This window comes from Osmerus mordax, chromosome 14, assembly GCF_038355195.1.
Source record: "Osmerus mordax isolate fOsmMor3 chromosome 14, fOsmMor3.pri, whole genome shotgun sequence".
Classification (NCBI taxonomy): domain Eukaryota; kingdom Metazoa; phylum Chordata; class Actinopteri; order Osmeriformes; family Osmeridae; genus Osmerus; species Osmerus mordax.
Window position 1 is genome coordinate 15,024,525 of NC_090063.1, and position 18,566 is coordinate 15,043,090.

Here is an 18,566-nt window from a genome sequence, read left to right on the forward strand (position 1 = left end):
CACCTTGAAATACCAAACCATTACCTGTAAAGGGAAAAGAAAGAGCGTGTAGAAGCCTGAAATCCTTCTTTGAGTTTCCTGAGAGAAATACAAGACAATGTTCGAATATCGTGCCTCTTGACCTTATATGGCAGTGTGGGTGCAGCGCTCGCAGTCGCTTGGCGACTGACCAGAATCTCAGATTACTTGTGCCTGCCTAGACCTTTCTAGATCCGTCAGCTCAGCTGCTGGTCTGCAACCAGGCGACGGGGCTAAATGCGCAATGCAATGTCACTACATTGAGAATTACAAGACAGGTTTTTTTTTTCTTCATTTCGGCTTTCAACCACAACGTACACCTACACCAGTCGAAGCAATTTATCATCGTGTATCCATTACATTCGTAATACTTATGAGCAAACTAAGACCTGAAGGGGGACACGCAGCACTCTTTTTCGAGTGACTGAATCCTCGCCCAGCTATGGCGCAGTTACTTTACCAACACACAGTACTCCCCTTTGTCTGTGAAGAAGCCATTTTGAAGCTGCGAACAGCAGAGAAGCCATTAAACGACAGTAGCCTACTTAAAGTACTTTTTTGGACAAAGCGTGGCAGAGACATGTCTACGAGATTAATTTTATCCTGAAATGTACTTCAATGTTCTCAGTTAAGATAACACTTTTGGATTACATTTTGTAATTCGTTGTAAGTTACCAATAATAATGTTATTGAAATAACACATACTAAAATGTACAAAAGACTATTCAATAGTATGAACGTTTTTGTTGAGAAATCTTACAATTTGCTAATCCAGTTGTGGTTAATTCCTGACAATAAGACCATGTTCAATCTTTCCAAAAACGAATGCTGTCAATCAGGTTAAAATGCATTACCTTTGAAAAGGCAGGCTTTCTGTTGCAGTGGCCTATTTTAAATAAAGTAGCCTCACTGTTAGAATCTTGAAATTTAACGAAGGTTAAGAATTTGACTGCAATCCTGTCTTCAGGAAGAGAGGTGATTTGCTTATGTTCTCTCTCTCAGATGCCTCTTGAAGATGTTCAGAATTGTGTTATTCGTTGATAAAGTAAGTTTAAAGTCCAAAGAGAAGAGGTTTCTGGCTAACTGTTTTCTCACTCTTTAGGAGATGCCACCCCACTCCACCTTAAAGACATTAATAGACGATCCGAAGATGGGAGTTAATACGTTCCTTTTTCCTCTGCATTTAGGCCTGATGTATGTATTACATCAAAGCAAGGTAAATATTTTCATTAGTTTTCTCCATGCTCCCGTGGAAACTGTCAATACTTTGAGCCTTAGTAGCCAGTTTAAATGAAGTGTGACTGTATTTGCAGAGAAACTGAAATATGCCCTTGAAGCAAGGTCATTTTATTTTTCATAAGCGTTTATAACTCCACATTGCATATATACAGGCAACCCCTCCACATCCCCTCTCCATTATCATTAACATACACAAAACGTGTCATCTACATTTTGTAGCCTGTGGTCATCCTTTGACACAAGAATACTTACTGACTTTCAGGGTATTATAAACGTCCCTGTTGTGTAACCATGGTGTATCATGTGAAAAAATATCATGTGGAGAAGTTACAAGTCTGTAATGTAGAAAAACTATCAAAGGGGGGTTAGTCAGGAATCAACTGCCAATTTCCAGTCAACATGATTAAGCATTGCTGTTAAGGGCCATTGCTATCTCTGTCTGGCCTGCTTTCTTTGCAGACGTTAGAGGAGCATTGAATCTAGCCTCAAATGTTATTACCAGTGAGGATCTATACAGCATGCCAATGAAGGTTTTGAATAGTCAAGTTGGCATTTATACTTATATCATTGTTCCTACATGAGGCATTTGATATAAGTTAATGAGGTAAAAAAATTATGGTATTTTAATTACAGTACTGAATATTTGATACAGCTTTTCTACAAATAGAAATGAATAAAATTTTGAACTTACTCATTGCTAAATCTTACAAGGCCAATACAGTGCAATGTCAGTTATATGCCATTACACACTTTAATTATATCTGTGCTTTTTTCTCAATAACACCTTCAATCAAGCTGTTTATTCACTATACTTTTTTTTCTTTTTACTTTAGAAACACATACTATTTTTATGGGTGTGCCATGACCTAGTTAAGACAAAGATGGATTCCAGGCAGAGGAAAAAAAAGATTCAAAATGTCAAAGGGATAACATCCAGTACTTTATCTTCCTTCTTCTCAATCCTTTCAATGAGGAATCATTGTAATTTATCATATAGTCCATTGAGAGATGAGGAAATCAAGTATAAGATCCCTTTTGGAACAAAGGAAACCCATATTGGCCTCAGAGTCCCTTTTCAGGAAAATGGCCGCTGAGAGCGCACAGCCCCCTCTCTCTGCTCTCTGTTGAAGGATTCCTCAACTGTGCCTCTAATAGCTGAAGCCGAAATGGTGCTTGGATCTGATTGGCCGGCGGAACAGCTACTGTTAACCAGCCAATTGCCCAAGCACTGCAAAATATCAAACATAATGTGCAAGGGCACAACAATTCACACAAAAGCTAAATAGGACACGCGGATTATTTATACATATTGATGAGAATGAAACAGGTAATGATGGTAATAATCAATAGGCTATATCAGCTTTTGTATATAGCCTGTGTATAGGCTATCATGTTAACGATTGGCAAATCAAACCCTGGAGGCTACTCAAAGAATAATCTCTTAAATAAAACATATTTAATATGTTTACTTATAGGTGGTGTATGAAGCGATATCTGGCGATGTTTTTCGAGATATTAATGAGCTATGAATGGGAAGCAATCCCTTAACAACAGTACTCGGATCAGATATTAATACAACCGCACGTGGAAGCAGAAAATACAAGCAGACCTCAGATCGGCGTGTAACCTAAAAAGGAGCCCTCTGGATCCATCTTGTGTTTGCCGCTGAAGTAAATGCAAGAAGTAGATTCGACACTTACTATAGATCCCTAGTTCAAGCTACAGGGCCATTAAACATATCTTTTTAAATATCCAAGCATAATATATTTTTATAGTGATAAATAATTTGCGTATGGTTTGTAGTAGCCTGCCAATATTAAAGACAGTAGACATAGCCAAAGAACTTGGTATCGAAAGTGCGACTGGAATGAGGGGTTGCCAAGCTCAATAGTGGTGTATTGTGGGAGAGACAGAAACCCCAGACTAGAGGCACACAATATGTGTTGGCTCGCAAAAAGGAGGCAGTATCCTTTAAATCATGTAATGTAATCAGCGAAAGGTGAACGATCTTGCCGTTTGATTAATTAAAAACAGTCGATCGGGCAAATCATGTCCAAGCCAGGGGAAAGAAACAGAGTAAACGAAGACCATGGCAGAAAGCTGAGTTCAAGTAAGCTTGCTCTTTTTTTCTCCCTTCTGTAATGTCTGTTTCGATAGGGTATCTGGGATATGCTTCTCCCCCATTTTCCTCCTGTTAGTATTTGCAAATTCTAGAATGCAGACGCTTTTAACAGAACGTGTAGCAATGTGATTTCTGGACGTACGCGAGACCGTGTTGCCCTCATGTCAATGTGTCTTTTCAGGTTTGGCGAACGGCATGGACAACAGCCATCCCGTTTGCAGTTCGGGGGAGAAAAGAAGTCACCATTGGAAAAGTTACAAGTTGATTATTGACCCAGCGTTCGAGAAAGGATCGCCAAAACTGTATCGCTACGATGGACAGACTTTTAGTATGCCCGTACGTTGATCACTAACATCCGCCTTTGAAGTGACGAGTTAACCTCGTTACAATTGTAACCGAGTGCCCCAACGATTGATACACTGTGGACCGTGTAAACGCTTGTATCTGCACCTGACACAGTGCATCACAATTGACACTATTCCAATATCCACTTGGAGAACGGCACATCTTTCCGAAATATAGAACCGAGCTCTTTCCAACTGTCGTTTAAAAATCAGCATTTTGAACTAACTTTTCAATTCAGTGTAGGATATTCTCCCAGTGTGTTAAGTTCTAGAATGGTAGGTAACACTCTGCTCTTTCTACAGAACCCTGGAATGTCACCGGTGGATAGCGTTCGAGACCCTAGAATCGGTCGCCACTGGTCCAAGTACAAGGAGACTGATCTCCCGGTTCCGAAATTTAAGGTAGGCTATTCTTGAGAAGAAATGTCTTCTTCAACTTTATTTGGGGTCTGAACTTGTCAGACACACCCCCTCACTGATCTTGACAGAACGTCTCGTGCCTTTTCGGATTTTTGGATTAAGACATAAGACTTGCATTAAGACATATTAGGCAATGCATTGTCCCTTTACACCTTCTCTAAAGCTATATTAATAATGTATTACTTTTGTTCTTTGTTGTCACCCGGTTCACCAAAGTAGATGGCGTTTTGCATGAAAGATGTCATACAATTTTATTGTGAAATATATATCGACACCGATGTCTAGGCTACTGGTAGGCTAATGATGTTGATTACCTTTTTATTTTTGTTTACAGATTGACGAATGTTACATCGGCCGCGTGCCTCCAAAGGAGGTTACATTCGCGAAGCTGAACGATAACATCAGAGAGTCGTTTTTAACCGACATGTGTAAGAAATTTGGAGATTTAGAAGAGGTGGAAATTCTGTACAACCCGAAGAACAAAAAACACTTGGGAATTGCCAAGGTCGTTTTCGGAACGGTGAAATCAGCCAAGGAGGCCGTCCAGAGTCTAAACAACACGTCTGTCATGGGCAACAAAATCCACGTGGAGCTTGACCCTAAAGGTAAATGGCATACTTTATTAATATAAATAACGTAGGCTATACGCAATTATTTTCTCGTATAAAAAAAATAACGTGGCATGCACATTGACTATGACCCTTACCTAAATTGATCTCAGTTGGTAAGGCGTTTGAGGGCAGTTATCACGTGTAGACGATACATTTACATTGGTTGCTTGGTAACGTAATTGTACCTCAGTGAGCGCGCAGGACTCCCATGGGACAAACAACTAAATTCTTTTTAGCTTAATTGCAAATTTCACGTAATTATCTACACAATTTAAAATTGTGTGTTTAAAGAAAAGTATGTTCAGTTTGGTTTTGTGTCATCTATCTTTGCACGTTTGCAATTTTTACATATTGGTATAATTGGTTTAGAATATTGTCTCATAAGTTATGTTGCAGGAAATAATGGAGCAATTCTAAATGCATTAAAACATACCAGAAGATACAGTAGTTTGTGTTGCTGGCACTCATTTATCATAGGATAGTCACAATGCAGAGCAAGGCATGAAGGATTTCAATCAAGATATGTATTTGACTTTGTGTGTGTGTGTGTGTGTGTTTGGCTATACTTGTGTGTATTCACTGGCTGTAAAACATTTGATAGACTTTTGTAATTTTATTGACATCTTCCTTTGATAAACTGAACATATTTATTAAAAATAAATCTCTAAATTATCTGACCAATTAACTGGATTCCGCTTTCCATGGCCTTACCCAGGTCGCTTAGATTTTCCTCATAGATCGTTTTTTCTACCCTGCAACTGTCTTCTGCTCTTTTAAAGAGACAGTGCGTATTTTGATTCACACTCAGCAGGATGGCATGTTTATAGATCAGAGTGATGACCAGACTTCCCCAGACACTGATTTGACCAGACCGCACATGTTCAAACTTCTTTCCAGTCAACTGGTTAATATGGGGTGATTGTGTTAGCCAACTTAATGAAGACCTTTTTTTCTCTCTTATTAAACAATCCATTGAATCCTCGCTGAAATTCACCCACTTGACAAATGTCTATTCCCATCGCTGTAGGGGAGAGGCGACTGAAGTTCTTTCATCTCTTGACGGACGGTAGCTACACGCCGCAGACCCTGCCCGTAGGCGAGGAGGTCCGGCTGTCACCTCGCAGCCTGGCCGAGGCTCTCATGGTAAGATCTCCGTCATCCGCTCCTCCAACCGTGCACCTCTGATCCTCATCCCCCTGCTGTACTCTCTGCAGGCAGCGTTTGTGTGTTCATGAGAGAAAAGCGGCGTCGTTTTCTGGACAAAAGCATGATAGTGAAAATGAATCAAATCATATCCTGCTGCGTGTCAACAGCTTCCGGTATTCCCCCCCAAACCAGGATCCCAATCAGTTTGACTCTCTTAACACGCTACTTTATGTAAATTTTAAATACTTGTATATTATTGAACTTTGATGACCCGGGTCTCTAGAAATGAATTTGAGATCGGAAACTAAGCAGTTGAAAGGTTTGTCTGGTGATTTAGTAGAGCCCATGCTTTGTTCATTGTTACTGCCAGGCTCCACGGACTAGCAGTCGATCCCTGGCCAATCCAAGCTGACATCTTTATCTCTAATCCATTTTATCAGTGCAGCAGGTGGTAAAATGAGGCCCTGGAAGGAATGTATTCCAGTCCCTGTCTGTAGAGGAAGGGGCAAGCCCTTGAAACCTGCTGTACTTTGAGCCAGACTCCTTTAACAGGAGGCCCCCTCCCTCCTCTGACATGCTTCTCAAACTCTTGAACTGTGATTGGACTAGTTGGTATAAACAGAGGTGGGCAGAAGTTATTATAACTATCTGGAGTGACTCCCATGTCTGCTAACGTTTTACAGAGCGCCTCAGTTGAGTCTGTGTCTGGCATCTTTATGCGGTGCCTTGAGTAAGTGCGTGCCTCCTAACCCGAGTGTGTGTGTGTGTGTGTTTCCAGGCCTACGAGCCTCTCCGCAGGCTCTCGGAGGGCAGCTCCTCGGCCGCGGGAGGACCCTCGACCCCCGTGAGCACCACCCCCCTCTCGGTGGACACAGCCTACTCCAGCGTCCGGCAGGACACGCCCCAGTCCCAGGGGACGCCTCGACAGACGGGCACCCCCTTCTCTCAGGACTCCAGCTACTCCAGCAGACAGAACACACCGGCCTACCAGTCCAGCCGAGCTGAGGGCTCCGGCAGTGGCTACAAGCCTCGCCGCCACGAGAAGTTCCAGGATGCCTACAACCGGCGACCAGAGAGGCGCTACGTCCACGCCACCGGTAGCTCCTCCTCCTCCACCTCCTCCTCCTACCGAGGCAATGGCTCCGACGCTGCCCCCTTCAAGCAGAACCAGCCACCCCCACCCGAACCCCCACCCAGCGCCTCTTCCTTCGCCCACACGGCGCCGCCCCCCGGCAACTTCAAGTCAGCCTACTCTCCGTACCAGGCCCCCATGCCCCCCGCGTTCCCCGCCTCCAAACCTCCGTTCCACCAGCCTCAGAGGGAGGCGGAGTACCCCCGGCCCCCGCAGCCTCCTCCTGTCACCGCCCCCGACAAGCCAGAGACCCCCCCCATCCCGGAGCCCCCCCCCGAGCCCACCTCCCACCCCAGCACCCCCCCGCCTCGGACCCCAGAGCGCTGCCCCTCCCCCAGCACCCCCACCCTGGACTCGGAGCGGCACAGCCTGGACTCACGCATCGAGATGCTCCTGAAGCGCAAGCTGCCCTTCCTGGCCGAGCGCGACTCGGACAACGAGGTGAAGATGGAAGGTAGCCCCATCTCGTCCTCGTCCTCCCAGCTGTCCCCCATCCCCCCCTACGTGGGCGGGCCCCCCGGCCCCCAGCGCCCCTCCAGACCCTCCAGCACCGGCCTGGAGGACATCAGCCCCACGCCGCTGCCCGAGTCCGACGACGAGGAGCTCATCCCTGGGACCGCCCCGCTGCTCAAGAGGGCGAGCTCTCCAGGCCCGGAGAAGACTGTTTCCGACGACCTCAAAGACGGTCGTATTGGAAACCACACCCCCACGGACAAAATGGACACGGTAAGTTCAGGGGGGCGGCAGTCCTATCGAAAACTTCCACCGTGTGTTTCGTTTGACCCTGATCTTGGAGTACGGATGAGAGCAGGAGTCTGGTTGTGACATCTTGTCACACTGCTGAGTGTGACAGTTGAGCACGGCTAAGGTGGAGTTAGGTTTGTGAACACGTTGGCGCAGAGAAGCTGTAGCTGAGGTTATTTCATGGGAAATGACGATTTTGAGAAATGATTTCAAAGATACATTTCACAACCTCAACGGATATACGCTGACCTTTCTTTCTTCACTTTTCTTAAAAAGTGAACTGACCTAAAACTAGCTACTTTTTTCACCAACATAAGATTGGTTTGGCTGAGTGGTAGAGGTAGAGGTTGCAGGTAGTAGATTGTGAACCGCGTGAAAGGAATCACCCTGAGATCCCTAAACTGCCCAGTAGTTCTGCATCAGTGTGGACCCGACCACACCCGATATGGTGTTTACAGTGAGGGTCATGTGACCACGGCAGGTTCCGGAAGCAGCCCTGGGGCCCCTGAGGGTAAGGGTGGCAGACACACTTTCCCTCTCACACATCCTCAGCTGCAGCTATTGGTTTCAATTGATAGACCCAGCTAATGTTTTTGTTCCAGCAGGATTGGGGTATTTTCTATGCTCTGCTGCTTTTGCCTTGCCCAATCCAGCTAACCTAGTTTCATGATTTACTTGTATTCAAACCTGAACCTAGTACTGCCAGCTGAACAAGACTGACATGAGAGCACTTTCACTTCCTGTTAGTAAAATACTCACCAGACATGCAAACAGGAAGGAGAAGCAGGTTATAACCGTTGGCTCCCTTTCATGCCTCACTTCCTGGTTGGCCCGAGCCTGTAAAGATTGGCTGTGGTGTAGTTCTTGTCTCACCTTTCACCCTATCACAAAGTAAACAATGGCACATGCTCACTGGGTACACATGACACTCCTCTATCCTTCCCCCCTCACTTTTGTCCTCCAATCTCATTGTCCCACTTCCTCACTGAATTCATTCTCTTTCAAAGAATTCCGTGAACTCTCCGATTCTTAATGCCTTGTGTAATGTGTGTAGTTTCAGGTTGGTCTATTGTTGGTTGCGTAGTTGTAAGAGGTGTGTTGAATTTACAGCTGGGCTCGAAGTTGGCGCTTCTGAAAAGTGGTGGGGCGGCTTGGTGACTGCAGCCAGACTGGGCTTCAATGCTATGTCTGTGTCATGTTTTGAAGGATTAGGAATTAATGACACGCTGCAAATGGCAAGTGGTGTTATTCCCAACCTCTAATGTCAAGGTTGGAGCTGAGGAGCTCTAGGTGATGGAGAGGGTGAAGGTGATAGGTGGGAGGTGTCTGGTTATAGTTGATACTGAGCCTGAACTTAAAACCAACCCAAAACGTTCAGGTTAGTCACGAGATGAGAGATGAAATGTATTCACTGCTCGTAAAACAGTTTCAGCTGGCCATGCTGTACTTGAGGGGGAGTCAGAGAGGGTCCTGATATCTTGTCTTCTCTCACACAGAGCAACCACTCCTCAGGGGAAGACATGGAGATCTCCGACGACGAGATGCCCGGCTCGCCGGTCGCCAGTGGCGACTGCGCCAAGGGCATCTTGGTCAACTCGGCCGTGTCGCCCATGCACCCCCAGTCCATCTCCATCCCTCCCCCGGGCTTCCCCCCTCTCCCCCCCCAAGCCGGCTTCCCCCTGCCGCCCCCGCACCTGCCCCCCCACTCCTCCGTCCCCGGCCCCCACCCTCCTCACATGGCCGGTCCCGGGGTGCCCCACCCCATGCTGCCCCACCTGCCCTACTCCCCAGGCATGGTGCCCATGATGCAGATGGACTTCATCAGCTGCCTCCCTCAGTGGAGCAGCGTCCAAATGTCCTTCCAGATGCAGACCCAGATGCTGAGTCGCATGGCCCAAAGCCAGAGGCCCTACCCTTACCCCCACTTCATGGGGGCGGCCGGGGCGGCTGCAGCCGGGGCGGGGGCCATGGCCTTCGGGGGCCCCTACCAGCCCCTGGGCATGGGGGCCATCCCTGCGGCGAACGCGGCTGCGCCAGGGCAACCCTGGCCGATTCCCAGCATGCCAAAGTTCAACCCGGCGGTTCCCCCTCCCGGCTACGAGGCGAAGAAAGAGGACCCGCACAAGGCCACGGTGGACGGAGTCCTGCTGGTCATCATGAAGGAGCTCAAGGCCATCATGAAGAGGGACCTGAACCGCAAGATGGTGGAGGTGGTGGCCTTCAGGGCCTTCGACGAGTGGTGGGACAAGAAGGAGCATTCGGCCAAGGTTGGTGTCCCTCAGCAGTCACAGCAAAAGGGCATCACAACACCCTTTACATTGTACAGTGGTAGAATATGACCGTTGTTGCCTGGATACCAAAGAATGTTTATCTATAGGAGCCACATTTGAATCAGTAGTTTGTTTCAAATGACCAAAAAGTAATTTGTTTTGAGCTTTGATGGGAGAGGGTGATTAGTGAGCAGAGTTTGTAGGAAATCGTCTAATGTGTTTCATGTCATGGAGAGTTGCGATAGCATGGTAGGCAGGGAGTTGATTAATATGACAGCAGATTTAATATAGCTATGTAGCTTGTTTCACAAATTTAGGGATAAGTTTCACTTTCATTTCAGTAATGACAAAGACTAGTTTATACAGGGCTGAGCTGTCTAAAATAGACTCATTCTACTGCTGTTGTTGTTCTCCAGGCATCCTTAACCCCGGTGAAGGCCGGGGAGGGCAAGGAGGAGGACAAACCCAAGCCCAAAGAGACGATGGGCTCCAGCCTGCTGGAGAACTGGAACAAGGGCGAGGGCCTGGGCTACGAGGGCATGGGCCTGGGCATCGGCCTCCGAGGGGCCATCCGCCTGCCTTCCTTCAAGGTACCGCGTCGGGGAGTTCTTTTCTAATAGCTAGCGGCAGTGTGTGTGCGCGTCTGTGTGTATTTAGTGTGCTAGTGTGTGAGTTCAAGTAAGTTTGTCTATCTGTCTGATTGCTTGTTTGCACACCCTTTTGTTTACCTGCACCCTGACGCTGTCCGTGTCGTCGTCCCCCCCCCCCTGGCCCCCTCCCTCCTTCCCCCCTCAGGTGAAGAGGAAGGACCCCCCCGAGGTGTCGTCCACGGGCGACACCAAGCGGGCGAGGCCGTCCACGCCCGCGGACGACGAGCTGGAGGACGACGGGCAGGCCGACCTGCCGTCCGACGGCTCCAAGCTGGACGGGGACAGCGCGGCGGCGCGGCGCCGACACGCCCGGCCCCTGGAGCTGGACAGCGAGGGCGAGGAGGAGGAGCCCTCGGGGAAGGAGGAGGAGTCTCTGTCTGAGAGGGAGGAGGAGCCTGAAGAGACGGAGGTCTCTGAGAGGCTGTCGTCGGGCAAGGTGAGCTGTCCGTCATCACACGGCAACGGAGGCGAGATTGAAGACTCGATAGCTGGGTATAGATACAGAGGGACAGCCACAGAGGGATATAACAAACAACCACAGACAGATATAAACAGACTGGTGGGATTTAATACACACATCTTTAGTTGTGTGTCTGGGTATCTGTTATTAGCTTGGTGTTTAAGTCAGATCTTGACTGGTCTTTTAGGAGAGTGGTGAAGAAGGTGGGGCAGACTCATCCAGTGACTCACGTCCAGGATCATCCGATTCTTCGGACGAAGGTAAAGCTACGTTTTACTACATTTACATTTAGTCATTTAGCAGACGCTCTTATCCAGAGCGACTTACAGTAAGTACAGGGACATTCCCCTGAGGCAAGTAGGGTGAAGTGCCTTGCCCAAGGACACAACATCAGTTGGCATGACCGGGAATTGAACTGGCAACCTTCGGATTACTAGCCCGATTCCCTCACCGCTCAGCCACCTGACTCCACCTACTACTCTAATACACACAATATTCCTGTTCAAATTTGTACATAACCCTCCATAAGATAAATATTATCAGAACTCAACTGTAGAGGTAACCTTATAAGTCAGTGTCTTGCCTCTCCATAGATGCAGCTAGCTCTGTGACATGCTAACTCATAGTGTCCTGCCTCTCCATAGATGCAGCTAGCTCTGCCTCGAGCAAGGCAGACTCGGACTCGTCAGCAGAGAGCGGAGACTCGTCGGACTACGAGTCGAGCTCGGAAGAGGAGGAGGAGGAGGAGGAGATGGCGGTGGATGTGGAGTCTGAGAAAGGAGAGGACCGGCTTCGGTCCTCGTCCTCCTCCTCGTCTTCCTCGTCCTCCTCCGACGAGGAGGCTGAAGAGGAGGAGGAGGTGGTGGTGGTGTCCAAGGCTCCCAGCACGCCCACGGGCCCCCCGCCCAAGGATGAGCCGTGTGAGGAGGACCAGAGTCCGGGCAAGGGAGCGGGCCGCAAGGCCAAGCCCAACCACAGGGCCCTGGTCGAGGGGCAGGAGGTGGCAGGGTCTGGCCGGACCACCCTGGAGGACGTCTGGCCACTGTCGCCCAAGGGAGTCCCAGGTTTGAACTTTAGTTCTCCTGCTTGGTCATGACATGAAATTCTGAAATTAAATTTGACATGATATTGTTTTTGTTTTTCCTGCATGTGGCTCTATGTGACAACTGGGTATGTTGTTAATGAGGATGTCATATTTTCTTGTTTTGCAGTCGAAGAGCCAGATATGGATCTTGAAGTCAGCATTCCTGTACCCACGTCCGAACCCCACGAGGATGTTGGGAACCTACGTCCTCCCACTCCCACGGGATCCCTAGCCGACAGCGACCAGGACACTCGGCCCAAGCCCCGCCCGCAGGACGAGGAGCTACCCTGCACCACCGCCCCTAAAACCCTCCCCGTCCCCTCCATGCACCTCCCCCTGCCTCCTACCCCCACCCTGGAAGCTCGCTCCCTGCCCCTGCTTCCCCCCGGCCCCCTGACCGAACTCCTCCTGCCCCAGGCCCGGCTCCCCACGGACGAGGACACCCCCCGCACCCCCGGCCGGGACCTGATGGAGCGGGCGCGGGGCCTGGGGAAGTCCCAGAGCACGGAAACGGTGCCCAACACGCCCGGCGGCGAGACCCCGCTCACGGGCAACAGCCTGACGCTCAGCTCGCCCCACGTCCTGGGCAGCCCCTTCTCCTACCCGGCCCAGTCGCCCGTCCTGAGCGCGGGCATCCCCCGCACCCCCGGGAGAGACTTCACCTTCGCCCCCACCTTCCCCGACCCGGCGGCGCTGGCGGCCAGCCTGGCCAGAAAGGCCTCCTCCGAGAGCCTGGATGAGCGGCCTGTCTTCAAGGAGCCCCCCCTCGGCACGTTGTTGCCCAGCCTGCCTCTGTCTGTACCCTCCCTGCATGAGCCCCCCCACGGCCCCCCCACAGACGGGCCCCCCCACGGCCCCCCCACAGCCGAACCCCCCCTCGCCCCCGACGCCACCCCACCCAAGCGCAAACCCGGCAGACCCAAGACCAAGAAGACGCTGGCGTCGGCGCCCCCTGCCGTGACCTCGGAGCTGCCGTTGGGCTCCATGCCCCGCTCCCTGCCCCCCATCACCCAGGCCCTGGCCAACGCAGCCCTCCCGGACGCCATCGGCCGTGCCGGCCTGGACGCCACCGCCAAGGGGCTGGACTTCCGGGAAGCGGAGGCGGAGCCTCAGATGACGACGGTTGTGAAGTGCGAGGACGGCATCCTGCCCTACGAGGACGAGGAGACCCTCATCAAGCCGGTCCGGCGGGCGCGGAGGGGGTGGGAGGAGCTTCTGCTGGACACCCTGTCCCCCGCCACCTCGCCCTCGCGGCCCTGCTTTGCCCCGCGCTCCGAGTTCGAGGAGATGACCATCCTGTACGACATCTGGAACGACGGCATCGACGACGAGGACATCCGCCACCTGCAGGTGACCTACGACCAGATGCTGCAGCAGGATATCGGCAACGACTGGCTCAACGACACCCTCTGGGTCCAGCACCCTCATATCCTTTACTGCTAACCCTCACCCCAGACCCCCCGTCCGGGACTGCTGCTGTTATTCATAACGATCACCTTCCAAGTTACTGTGGCACACTGCGCCCTCTGGTGTCTACATATTGCAATTACACAAGAATAGTGAATGAAATACTTTTCAAACTACAATTTGAAGTGAATTAAATATGTTTCACGCATTGGTGCAGGTAAATGTTGGGCAGTTCCCACACAAATTGTTCACTTCTGCATATATTACAGCTGACGACTGTAGAAGAGTAAATCAGGTAAAAAAAAAAAAAAAAGTGAGGTAGGGCCTAAGGTTTCAAGTCAGGTAAAAAATAATCCGTTGTGGACTCAAACGTTTTCCCTTGCATTGCCCTTGACTCCTGTGTACCTACCAACATCCCGGGGACAAAGAAGAAGAGGCGGGACGACGGCATGAGGGATCACATGACCGGCTGTGCGCGTAGCGAGGGCTACTACAAGATCGACAAGAAGGACAAGATCAAATACCTCCAGAGCACCCGCCTGCTCTCCGACGAGCCCCCTGTCGACACCCAGGTGTGTGGGTGTTGTATTTGTCTGAGTGTGTCGGTGTGAGAGTGACGTAGTTTCTGCCTTACAGCTTGGCTTTTGGTGACCCTCTTATTCTTCTGTACCCTCCCTTCTCCCACACCCACCTCCCTCTCCTCTCTTCTGCTCCACCTTCCTCTCCTCGCTCTCCTCCCTTCTACGCCTCTCCTCTCTCTCTCTCGCTCTCCTCCCTCCCCTCCAGGGGATGAGTATCCCGGCCCAGGTCCACGCCTCCACCAGGGCGGGCTCGGAGCGCCGCTCAGAACAGCGTCGCCTGCTGTCCTCCTTCAGCTGTGACAGTGACCTGCTCAAGTTCAACCAGCTCAAGGTAACCCGAGCCTGCAGGATGACCTGCCAGCCGTCCAACACTGCGCCAGTCTACCATGACAATCAGGCTGTCTGCAACCCTGTTTCACCTGATGTCTCTCTCTCTCTCTTCTACCTTTTTCTCCTCCTCTTTCTTCTTCTCTACCTCCTTCCTCTCTGTCCTTCCTTCTCCCATCCCTACCTACTCCTCTCTCTCTTCTTCTCTCCTTCCATCCCTCCGCCTTTCGTTCCCTCTTTCCTCTTCTAGTTCCGTAAGAAGAAGATTCGCTTCTGTAAGTCGGGCATCCACGACTGGGGCCTGTTCGCCTTGGAGCCCATCGCTGCTGACGAGATGGTGATCGAGTACGTCGGCCAGAACATCAGACAGGTGAGACATGGGGAGAGGTGAGGAGGAATACCAGAGGGGCCACGAGCTGGGAGATACAGGCCCGCTCCCAGACCATAGGCTTGTAACTGTAGTCCTTGATTATGGGCTGTAGCATCTGCTGAATAAATTAAATGTCAAACGGTAGTAGTTTCAGTCCTAGACCACAGGCTCATGGACATAGTCCCAGCGCACTAACGGCTCCTCCCCGGCGTGTGCTGCAGGTGATCGCTGACATGAGGGAGAAGCGCTACGAGGAGGAGGGCATCGGGAGCAGCTACATGTTCCGCGTGGACCACGACACCATCATAGACGCCACCAAGTGTGGCAACTTCGCCCGCTTCATCAACCACAGTTGCAACGTAAGAGAACTTCCTGAGAGACCCGGGTCAGGTCCCGTCTCACAGGGCTCCTACCTGTTTCCTGCAGACAACAGGAAAGATGGAGGATTTGTTAGCAGTGGCAACACAAGCTAGCGTTGTGATGCTAACACTGTTATTTCCACCATTCCTCCCACTCAGCGCTACTGCTCAGAAAGCTAGCATAAACATGCTAACATAGTTGTTTTCTTCATTCCTCTCCTCAGCCATACTACTACACTAAGCTAGCATAGGCATGGTAACAGGGTTGTTTACGTCATGCTAAGCTAGTGCCGTGATGCTAATCTTGTCGTTCCCTTCCCCTCAGCCCAACTGCTACGCGAAGGTGATCACCGTGGAGTCCCAGAAGAAGATCGTCATCTACTCCCGCCAGCCGATCAACGTGAACGAGGAGATCACCTACGACTACAAGTTCCCCATCGAGGATGAAAAGATCCCCTGTTTGTGCGGAGCGGAGAACTGCAGGGGCACGCTGAACTAGAGCCAGAGACGCTTCCAGCAACGACGAGCACTGTCCCTAAACATGGCCGCCCACGCTTCCCTGGAGACGCACACGGAGACTCCATGCCAAAAAGTCGACACGGTGATGGAAGACCGGGGAGGAGACAGCTGAAGAACCCGGGTTCGAAAACCTGCAAGTCATCTGGGTTCAGTGCAGTTTTCCTATCTGGGACTCTTATACACACACATTCACTCAAGATTGTTTACGATTTCAGGTGCTTCTTCAACAGACACATACTCTGCCAGTGACCTGGACAATACTAAGCACTGTACCGACGGACTTCCTGGTCCGTCACTCTAAACCTTCCCTCTTCCGATGTGTATGTTCGACTTGGTTCCACTTCGGCTCTCGTCCTGGGTTTGTTTCACCTACTCTCACTTTCCTCATAAGCTTTATGGCGTACATGTGTGGTACGTGACCCCCCCTCCCCCCCCTTAAAACACTTATACATACATACATACACACATACATACATACACGTGTACATGCACACACCCAACCCTTCCTCCTAGCTGCTCATTGATACTGTAAACACGCACAAGGATAACACTTCCCTCGATTTAGGAGGGGCCTGTCACACTATTCCCCTCCCCTGGCTCAGAGGTCAGGGGTCAGGTTCCTGACACCTGTTGGGACGTCAGCTGACACCAGTGCTTTCGTAGCAGATGCAGATCTGAGGCGCACACAACGGCTAATTCTGCCACGTATTGACAGATCTGGTATGTGTGGGGGCCGTCGTCCCATCGCTCGACACACACACAGAGACACACCGCTCTAACCAGCAAATACCATATCATGCTGCTGCCTGTGACTTTATGCAAATTCTAGGTGTATGGATTCAAAGATTTACAAATGGTATTAATGCTCTCGCTGTATTCTTCCACTTTTTTTTTGCTCTCCTCTCGTCTCTTCTAAGACACTTTAGTGTGTGTGTGTGTGTGCGTGTTTTCTCTGCGTGTGCACGTGAAAGCAAAATATGTGAGTGTGCTGCCCTCTATAGGCCATGCTTTAGAATAGTCAATTGAAGAGGGGGGGGGGGGACACAAAATGGGTACTTCGAAGAACTGAAGGTTTAACCATGCATCACTAGTGTTAAGTCCTTGGAAAGGCATAGCTCACTGTGCTTTCATGGAGGGTTAAGTCTTGTTGAACCCAAACTCAATGTAACCCCAGCCAGTGTCCCGTCTCAAACTGTCGTCTGTCACGTAACACCGATGTTGGGGACGAGCCTGGCTGTGGGACAATCAAAGGTGGGCATCATGATGACGATGATGATGGTCATGCATAGCAGCAGTATTTTAAGTGCCATATGCATGGATACCTTCCAGAGTTCTGAAACAGGGATGTCTCTGAAAGCTGACTGTAGCTGTTGTGTTTAACCCTCACACACTACACACAATGAAAAGAAAGGGTTAAAAAAAAAAAATCTCATATTTTAACCTGTGAGCGAATGTGTTTGTACTGGATGAGGTCTGTGTGTGCATGTTGCTTTTGTAACTGTCGGTTTCCTTCGCTTGCGATGGCGAGTACGATGGGTCCCCCCCTCCCTATGTCTCGTCGTGTCTCAGCGCGTAGGCCCCTCCCACCCCAGTATTGTACCTAGCTCACACCAGTGTTCCTGAAAGGTCGCCTAGCACCTCGCTCTCTTTGCTTCTTGCCCCCCCCCCCTCTCCCCCCAGGCTCCAGTCCACAGTTAGTCTTGTCCTCCTGTGGTCACATGGTCTCTGTCATTCGCAGGATGTGAACACCATCTTCAATGCATCAGAGGCTTGCACTTCCTGTATCGCTCTTGTCTCCCCAGCCAATCCAGAATCCTCCAAGACCAAGTCAGTCATTGCTTCCCGGTCATTGTGATGACATGCTTTTGAAGGATGTTTTTTTTAACGGCAGTGGTGTTTATTATGTACAGGCTCACTTGTAAATCAGATCTGAAGCTTCTTTTTTTATCACAACAGGGGAGTACTTATGATGCATCTTTCCTTTTTTATTAAACAAAAAATGAGTATTTAAGAAGATATTTTCAGGGATCTGTGAAAAGGAATTTCTAAAGTTAAACAAGGGTTGAAATTGTTTATTTAAAGCAAAGGTCCATCTTGTGCAGACAGAAAGCTCCTCTTCCCTTTTGAAAGATCGTTTCTTGTAGAAACTTCTTCACTTTCTGCCCATTTCCTTTGTAATCTTATTAAAATGTGTAAATACTTTAACTGTGAATATATATATTTTTGTTTTGGGGGATTTGCTACATAAACACAGCTCAGAGAAATGTGTATTAATTTGAGTGTGCTTTGAGCTGGTGGCAGTATTTTCAGCTTGTGTCAAGCTTTATTTTTTATTTTGTGTTGTAAATTCTATGAAAACTTGTTTGCAGTGTGAGGGACAGATACAATGACGTTGCAGAAATGGTATGGGAAAGGGGCGGAGCCACCAGCCTGCTTCTCATGTCTATTTATTACACAACAAATGTATGAAAAAGAAAATCATGGAAAATAAAGGCATTTTTTTTCAAGCGACTGGATTCTTGAGACAAACTGTTCTTTTCAGGGGCCCAGTGATGTGATGGGTTAAGAGGTATTTTAGGAGCTGGTTGAGATATCGTTGAATATAAGTGAGATTTAGGTTATCTCATCACAACTGCCATCTTGGCCACACAACTGATGACTATATCAATCAGTTACATACTCGATGACCATATAAATACATTCACAATAATGTCTTATTATAAGGATCAGATGCCTTCATCAGCAGCAACATATCGAGAGGGA

The 18,566-nt window shown here is 49.4% G+C and overlaps 1 protein-coding gene across 1 annotated transcript; it reads left to right on the plus strand.

Moving 5' to 3' along the window:
* Positions 1-3,173: 3,173 nt before the first annotated feature.
* Positions 3,174-18,310, plus strand: setd1ba (SET domain containing 1B, histone lysine methyltransferase a). Its single transcript, XM_067249794.1, has 17 exons — positions 3,174-3,367; positions 3,561-3,715; positions 4,027-4,125; positions 4,478-4,748; positions 5,782-5,897; positions 6,679-7,758; positions 9,273-10,043; positions 10,463-10,636; positions 10,842-11,132; positions 11,344-11,416; positions 11,801-12,220; positions 12,368-13,665; positions 14,052-14,219; positions 14,434-14,559; positions 14,806-14,925; positions 15,147-15,284; positions 15,610-18,310. Exons 1-17 carry the CDS (start codon positions 3,307-3,309, stop codon positions 15,781-15,783), a joined length of 5,535 nt encoding a protein of 1,844 aa, XP_067105895.1. The 5' UTR covers positions 3,174-3,306; the 3' UTR covers positions 15,784-18,310.
* Positions 18,311-18,566: the final 256 nt, after the last annotated feature.

Excerpts from the sequence above, each read along its gene's own strand:
- setd1ba (XM_067249794.1), top strand. The coding sequence starts at position 3,307 with ATGTCCAAGCCAGGGGAAAGAAACAGAGTAAACGAAGACCATGGCAGA. Across the intron at positions 14,926-15,146 it reads TCGGCCAGAACATCAGACAG|GTGATCGCTGACATGAGGGA; the intron begins GTGAGACATGGG and ends CGTGTGCTGCAG. Across the intron at positions 15,285-15,609 it reads TCATCAACCACAGTTGCAAC|CCCAACTGCTACGCGAAGGT; the intron begins GTAAGAGAACTT and ends CCTTCCCCTCAG.